Genomic DNA, 8,277 nt, shown 5'->3' on the forward strand with positions numbered 1-8,277 from the left:
TCCTGTGCTTAAGTGTGCATCACAGAGGCGGTCAAAACTTTAAGTGGCTCAAAGAATTGTCCATATTCAAACTGGCCATCTGATAGGTTCTGTCAAGTCATAGAGGAAGCTGTAAGCACCCCTTTGGAAGAACATCTCTTCCGGGACTATGCTTGCTAACCCATGACAGTTGCCCAAAAAGAAAACGGGGGATGTGTAGAGGGATTCCTTATGGAACAAGGGCAAGAAAGATCGGACAACCCAGGGTTGCTGAGGAAAAGCCCCTGAACAGGCCCCTGGCTGCAGGCAGGCCTGGAAAACACCTGGCTGTAGGCAGCCCTGAGAGTCCTTGGCGAGTTATACAGTGGTCGGCTCCCCTGCTGATTAGAGGCCGTCTAGAGGGACTGGGCATGAATCTTTGCAAAAGTAGATATAAGTTGGCATAGTTGAAGAATAAAGGGAGAACGATGCTTAATTGCATCGGTGTACATGTCATTTATCCAGCCAGCTCTCCAGACTCGGTCCCTAACAGAAAGTTATAAATTGCTGTGTAGCCCTTTGTCTTGTGACTATTAGCCATTACTTTGATGTATTGCAAATCTCACACCTTGAGACTGATGCCTTACTTGCAATAAATCCTCTGTAATTGCATAGTCCTATCTCTCTTTAATAAGAACTCCGACTATGGTGAAAGCAGTACACAATAAGGCACCAATACAAAGCCATGTGGACGTGTGTGGTTAGTCGATTTTGGCTGGTTTTCAGGTGTCCACAAAGATGTTTTGTGACTGTCCCTCCTCAAGAAAATGACAAGTCACAGACTAGCAGGAAAAGGAGAGTAATTTTTCAGGAAAACTCACCTTCCACATGAAGAGATTTTTTCATACAGAAATGAAAGAATATTTCTTTTTCTTGAGCACATGAAGCTTCTCTGAAAAAAATGTTCATTCTGATACATAATGTCAAAAAATTCAGAGCTGACACTATAACAGATCATTATTTTCCCTCATTAACTGTCCTGATTTTTGGAGACAAAATTTTAGGAGGAAGCACTCTGGAATGAGTGCCTCCTCCAAAGGAAAAAGGGCCTTCCCTTTTCCTCCGCCAATGGGACAAATTGGTAACAACGAGTGAAAGTGGGAAAAAACCCAAACTGTTTATTAACGCCAAAAAAAACAGGGTAGGACAGAAAAAAACCCTCAAAATACAACAAATGCCCTAAGAGGGAACAGACACATGGGCTCGGACCTGCCAGGGCCACCCTGCAGGCCAACCGGGACCACCCCACAGGCTCCCCGGATCGGAGAGAAGGCAGGGAGGCAAGGGGGAGGGAAGGGAAAAAGGACAAAAAAACCCCAACACAATGTTTTTCCACCTAGCCAGAATAAAAAAAAAAAAAAAAACAAAGCAGCACAGCACTCCCAGCACACTCCCTCCCAAGCCCCACTGAGGCCCTGAAGCCCCTGAGCTGTTGGGTCGAGCCGTTCAACCGCCCCACACCTGAGTCCCGTGGTCCCGCCCCCCAGGTCCATCTTAAACCAAGCTGTTCAACCGCCCCCGCACCTGGGTCCCGTGGTCCCGCCCCCCAGGTCCATCTTAAAGTCACAGCGCCTTTGCGCATTAAGCAGATGGTCGTGGAATAAAAAAAAACCCCTTATAACATCACCCCAGGACATTACCTTTGTTTGCTAGACACAAATTAAGCAGTAGCCTGATTACAATGTGATTTGATCACTGACTCTACATTAGTGACCTTTGAAATGCAGAGCAACCTAGTCATCATCATCAAATTCCTGCACTATTAGCAGAGGCTCAGGGTCAAGCTTTGCAGTAGCAGGGCCTGTGGAGAGGAAGGGAATGAATTTCCCTTCCTTGCTGCTGCCATCACCAATGCTAAAAGTGTAGAGAGTTGCTCCCTTATGGGCATTGTAAAATCTCAGCTTCTTGGCTGGGATGTTCAGGAAGATCTCAATCTTGTGCAAGTGCCCACTCACACTCAGACGGGTCCAACGACCCATGTAGGCCCAACAGTCTCGTCCATCTGCCAACCCTATGGCCCAGAAGCCATTCTGAGGGCACAGAGTCAATGGTCCTTTGCGAATCACAGATTCCCAGGCAATACCCAAGGGTACCAGCTCCTTCTTTTCCCAACAGACACTTCCCAGTAGTGTTTCCCAGATGTGTATCCTTCCTTTGCCAACACAAACAGATGGGAATCAAATCTCTGCTCATTGCTGGGCACATGTCTGATGACACCAGTATCTTTCACTTTCTGTCCATCTGCAGAGATTTCCAATCTGGGATGAGCCGTGTCAGCATCCAGGGTGACATCCCCTGCAATGGTCAGGTCAGGCCATGAAAAGCAGAAAACACAAGCTCTGCTTTCCTGAGCCTTTCCCTTCTGTGCTCTCAGTCTCCTCTCATTTGTCCTTCCCCCCTCCACACTCAGGAGCACTCAGCAGCCTCTTGCCTCAGGGCACCTCCAGCTTCTCCCTCCCCTCCTACCATGTCCCTTCCTTGGGCTGCTGCCAGAGAGAGTGGCAGCCTGCAGGCACCAAATGCCAGGCACTGCTCCAGTGCTGCTGGGACTGCAGCAGGCAGCTCCAAGGAGGCAGCTGTGGGGCTGAACCCCCTCTCCCTCCATCTCTGCATTGCTGGGGGGTGGTCTGAGGAAATGAGCAGGAGTTGGCAGCAGCTGGAATGAGGTTTGGGTGTCAGGATTAACTCCTTGGCAAAGTGTGAAGGGGATTTTCCAGCTTTAAGCAGTTTCTTCTCAACAGTGTAAGCTGGCTGTGCCTGCTCCCCACAGCTGAGAGGGCACCTGACAAGAAAAGCAGGGCCTTGGGTAGCACACAGCTGTGAAAGAAGTCGTCAAACCCACTTTCCCTGAGTGTGTTCTTCTCCAAACAGCTCTCTGAGAGGGTGGGATGTGTTTCCAGAGCTGCACTCAGGCTCTGAGGACTCACCTCCTCACTTACCCTATGCTTACCTTTGTAGCACAGTACTTTGAAAAGCTCTGTGGGAAAAGAGAAAAGCAGACAATGAGCAGATTTGTCAAGGTTTGCTAAGCCCCCAAGTGCTCAGACACAGCCCAAGCTGTTGGCCAAAAGGACGAGGTTCTCCTGCAGTAATACACTTCTTGTCAAAGTTGGGGAACACCTCAAGCAGCCCCAGGCCATTCTCCAAAGGGAGAAAAGCCGGAGGCACTGGGGTGCTCATTCCTTTAGGAGCAAGAACTCCAACCAGCCCTGAAATCCAGGCAGGAGTTCTTAATGAGAAGGAAAAAGAGGCCATGCTGGTGGTAGGGGAGAACGGATAGGGAACATGGGAGATGAATTTCCATGGAGGAGACCTCTCTGGTTTGGCCATAGGATGGGAGGGGCTGTAGCTACATGGCTCTTCACTGGTCCCGTCTGCTGTAGGGATGGACCTTCCTTACCACAGCCCAGCTGCTGCCTGAGTATCTCCTGATAGAAACTGACAGTTCTCCAGGGAAGCACTTCCAGAGTGCCTTAAAATCTGCTCATTCTTTATAGTCACTTCCAGATTCTAGATGGGTGGTCCAAACAGAATTGGCCAACTGTCTGTTCTAGATGACACTGAGGCCATGCTCACATGCCCCTACTTTTCCCCTTCACACACAATTATGTTAGCCAGTTCTGTTCCCTGGTCAAGTGAAAACAGTAAAGCAGGCTGTGTAACAATTTTGTTTCCCAGACATGGGGCACATGGCTCCAACTTGCTCCCTCTGAAGTCTGTGGAGGTCTAGGAACTGCTGTGAGATGAGCTTCACCTCTCCTTCCTTTTCAGATGGGAAAGCGAGGCCAGAGGAATGGCCAGACCATGGAACAAAAAGATGGGCTTTCACAGAGAAGGACCTGACAGCAACCGAAGGCAGATTTCCTCCACCAGTTCCCACTAGAGATATTTGACGGGCTCCACTGTCCCTCCTGTGAGGAATGACCAGCATCACTGGGACAAGGACCTTGCCTTCCCTGAGGTGAGACCTTCTCCCAGTAATGACACGGGGCCTTTCCTCTTGGAAAGACCAAGGAGTCTCTGATCTTCTTTCACTGACAAAGAAGACCCAGCCCAGAACACAGGGCAGTATGAATGATCCAGGTCCAGAGCTGTTTTTTCCAGGAAAGGGACAGTGTTCATGGCACGCTGGTATAGACAGGACAGAAGTCACACCAGGAGTGATTGGGCACTCCTGAGCCAGTGGAAGGGGAACAGGTCTTGCCCAAGGCCTGAGCAAAAGATTCCTCTCTTTAACTCTTTCTCTGGGTCCTTCCCTCCCTCAAGTGCCCATCTCCCAGAGTTCATGGGCACATGGGCTCTGGAAAGAAAAGTAAAAAGCCCCTTGAACTTTCACAGAATTACAGAAATACAGAATGGGTTAATTTGAAAGGGAACACTGGAGGTCATCTAGTCCAACCTCCCTGCTCAAGCAGGGTCTCCTAGAAACCCTTCCTCAGGATTGTGTCTAGAATGCTTTTGAATATCTCCAGAGAAGGAGACTCCACAACCTCTCTGGGAACATGTTCCAGTGCTCACTCACCCTCCAGTAAAGATCTTCTTTGTCACGTTCATGTGGCAATTCCTTTTTTTCAGTTTCTGACTGTTGTCTCTCATCCTATTTTTCAGCACTGCTGCAAAGTGCCAGCTCCATCCTCCTGACACCCATTCTTTTGACCCTTTTGTACATTGATGAGAATCCCCTCTCAGTCTTCTCTTCTCCAGACCAAACAGGCCTAGCTCCCTCAGCCTCTCCTCACCAGAGAGATGCTCCAGTCCCCTGATCATCTTTGTAGCCCTCAGCTGGACCCACTCCATGTTTCTCTAGTGCTGAGAATGCCAGAACTGGACTCAGCAATCCAGATGGGCCTCACCAGGGCTGCTCCTCCCTCGAGCTGCTGGCAATGCCCATGCTAATGCACCCCAGGATACCACTGCCCTTCTCATTCACAGGGGCACATTTCTCCCTCTTGGACAATGTTTTGTTCACCAAGACCCCCAGGTCCTTCCATGCAGAGCAGCTCTCCAGCAGGTCAGCTTCCAGCCAGGATTTGGGCCTGGGCTTACTCCTTACCAGTTTCTTTGAACTGGTTTGAATGGACTGACTGATGAAGGGCTGGGGAAAGAGCACAGGCCCTGTGAGCCTTCCTGAGGACTTGACCAAGGCTTGCTGGGCAGGATGGAGGGTTGAGATGACCCCCAGTCCATCTACCAAACAGAATCTGTGGGTCGTGGGACACAACTACCTTATACACGAGGAAGGTGAGTGGGGAAAGGGAGAGATATAGAAGAAATTCAAAGTGAGGACCATTCTGACATATTGGAGACAGAGTGAGTTCACAACAAGGGCCTTGTGACCAGCCCAGGAGAAGTTCCCCAGACACTGAGCAGAGAGTGCTGGGTGCTGCCAGTGCCCTCACTGCCCCCACCTCATGCACTGCCCATGGAGATGCCCCCAAGCTGAGCAGGGGAGCATGGGGTGAGCCATCATGGGCACAGACACACAGGGTGTGCACAGCCCAGCCTCGCCCAGCATGGCACCAGGAGTGGGGCAGGAGGAGAAGGGCAATGGGGAAAGGGACAGAGACAGGGACTGGGGTTCCAGGGGAAACCTTGTGGTGATCCATTGCTTTTCCTATTTCACGTGCTCCCCCTATTCCCTGCCCTTAGCCGTGGCCACTCCTTCCCGTTCTCCGTGCTGCCAGTGCCCTCATTGCCCCCACCTCATGCACTGCCCATGGAGATGCCCCCAAGCTGAGCAGGGGAGCATGGGGTGAGCCATCATGGGCACAGACACACAGGGTGTGCACAGCCCAGCCTCGCCCAGCATGGCACCAGGAGTGGGGCAGGAGGAGAAGGGCAATGGGGAAAGGGACAGAGACAGGGACTGGACTTCAAGGAGGAACGTTAACAAGTGTCAGGCAATGAGAGAACTCACAGTTCACGCTTCAAGGACAAAGCAGAGAAGAGGAACCTTGACCCCTGCAGAGAACACTTCAGCATGGAGCTGTTTCAGTGTCAAATATCACAAAAGCTCTTCCCCATGTAAGGACTGTCCTTCACTACCTCCTTTGAGGAGCTGTGGAGGACGAGCTTAAAGGATGATTTGCCTGCAGAGCAGATTTTGTTTTCAAAGAGATGAAGGCCTGCTGGGGAATGGCCCTGCTTACCTCATTCGTTCTTCAGGTCTGCTAGAATGTTTGAAAGGTCACACTGTATAAAGTTCTGCATGTTCTGGAAAGCTCTCTGCAGAGTTAGAATTTGTTGTGAGAGCTGCTGGTGGTCTCTCTGCAACATGGATTCCAGGTCCCCATTGTTACTGGACACTAGTGTCCTTCCTGTGAAGAAAGACAGGTATCCCTGGGACACTGACATTGCCTCCTTGGAAATGAGACCACCCATTTGCCCTGGGGATGCTCAAAACTCTGTTTCAAATTCTCTTCTTGAAGATCTCTTCTTAGGGTCTCTTATTGTTCCTTCCACTCTGCCTGATCAATATTCACCTCAGAGGAATTAAACCTGCAACTGGAGTTGCAATCTGGGAATGTTTTCTTTTTTACCTGCTTTCTTTATGGATCGATTAAGACAAGAAACTCAGACTCAGTTCCCTCATGTTGTGCCTGTTTCTAAATCTTTGAACTTCAGACATCTCTTTCCCCAAAGAATCCTTCTAATTCTAAATTCTAAACCTTGGGAAAGAACTCACTCATCCCTTAAAAACAGGGATAGAGAATTCACATGCTGATGCACTCATGAGGACCATTCCTGATCTCTTCCCTGGATTACAAGTCCATTTCCACCAGGCATTTTCTCTGGGAAGGAGCCATGACCTCTCTCCTGGAGCTTTAGTCTTCCTCATGACTTGGAGACTTTTTCCTCCTTCATGTGTTGCCTGTTGAAAGGAGTCTCAGCACCACTGTGAGCCCTTCTAAACATGGGCTTGGAGCTCCTGTGCTGCTGCTCAGTAATATTGAAAGGAACCCCGTGGCCTCCTCACTGCCCAACAGCCTGGCCATGGGGGAGAGCCCAGACCATGGTAATTGCCAAGTGTTCCTTAAGGAAAGAACATTCCCTGCCAGCATCCCAGCTGGAAAGATCCTGTGCAGGAGAACAGCTGGCCTTAGAACCCATGGGGGATGGGATCCCACAGAGTCCAGGCTGTCCTGTCTGTGCTGGGAAAAGCCCACTGCCAGGGCAGCTCTGCACCCTGGGAGCCTGGGGGGAGAACACACCACTCAGTCAGCCCAAGAAACATGAGGTCCTTTGAATCAAGAGCCCGAGAGTAGTTCTGGGATGCTATTGATCGATGTACCCCACTGGTCTGATGCTGTGCTGTGAAGTTCCTTCATTGCCACAGAGATGAATAAATATTACGGAGAGAGGAGAACAAGCCTCAATCCCTGTGTGGTCAGTTAATGACACCTCTGCTGCTGTTACAAAAGCTGCCTGTGTGCAGGCAATGCACAGATGGGCAGAGGGAGACATTCCAATCTCCTCAGAGATGGATATGTTAGATCTCTGTTAAGAGGAGCTCCAACTATGCTAAAAAATTATTTGGAGGGAAGATGAGACAAAATCAAAGGAGATGTAATGCATAATGAAGCTTTACGAGACCCACAGGGGAGACACATCCCTGCGTGGGTAGAACTCCTGCATGATGTAGTAAACTGTGGAGGCCAGTGGGCCTGCTGGACAAGGAATGAAAGGAGTCCTATGTTGGGATAAGTCCTAGGATCCTTTCCAGCTTATGGTGACTGAAAACTTCCCCAGAATGCTTTGTTCTGTTCTGTTAATGTACCCCAGTTCTGCTCCCCTGGTTGGCTCCATTGGCCGCCACAACCCTGGTTACCTGATACCCCCTCAGAGTTTCTCGATTAGCTCCTTGTATTGGGTTGAACCTAAGTTGATGGACAGTCTTTAAGACCAATGACGCTTCTCACAATTTACATATTTAAACCTCACGGAAAGGCGGAACTGCCCCTTTTTGTCCGAGCTCGCCTGCTGGAAGGTGGGGGGGACTCCGAGCCTCCCAGCCCCACCGGGCCAGGCCGGGGCCACTGCCCTTTCCCCCCTTTCCCAACGCTGCGGCACGGACCCTGGATCACTGCGGGGGGACTGTCCCAGAGCCGCAGGCAGCTAAACCCAGCCATGGACTGCTCGCAGCTAAACCCATCCAGTGCGGCTTCTGGGGACAGGCGGGTCCCTCTCCTCTCCATGCGGAGCTGGCGGAGCCTCCTGTCTGCAGGCAGCACACTTCGTGCTGAACTGAAGAGGACACCA

The 8,277-nt window shown here is 50.6% G+C and overlaps 1 protein-coding gene across 1 annotated transcript in view; it reads right to left on the minus strand.

Moving 5' to 3' along the window:
- Positions 1–175: 175 nt before the first annotated feature.
- LOC103624437 (butyrophilin subfamily 1 member A1-like) overlaps positions 176–8,277 on the minus strand; it is a 13,179-nt gene continuing 5,077 nt past the window's right edge. Inside the window, 3 exon segments of the mRNA XM_008643693.2 lie at positions 176–2,105; positions 2,108–2,313; positions 2,969–2,995. Coding sequence (XP_008641915.2) covers positions 1,752–2,105; positions 2,108–2,313; positions 2,969–2,995 — 587 coding nt within the window. The 3' untranslated portion in view covers positions 176–1,751.

This window comes from Corvus brachyrhynchos, unplaced genomic scaffold, assembly GCF_000691975.1.
Source record: "Corvus brachyrhynchos isolate BGI_N302 unplaced genomic scaffold, ASM69197v1 scaffold582, whole genome shotgun sequence".
NCBI lineage: Eukaryota > Metazoa > Chordata > Aves > Passeriformes > Corvidae > Corvus > Corvus brachyrhynchos.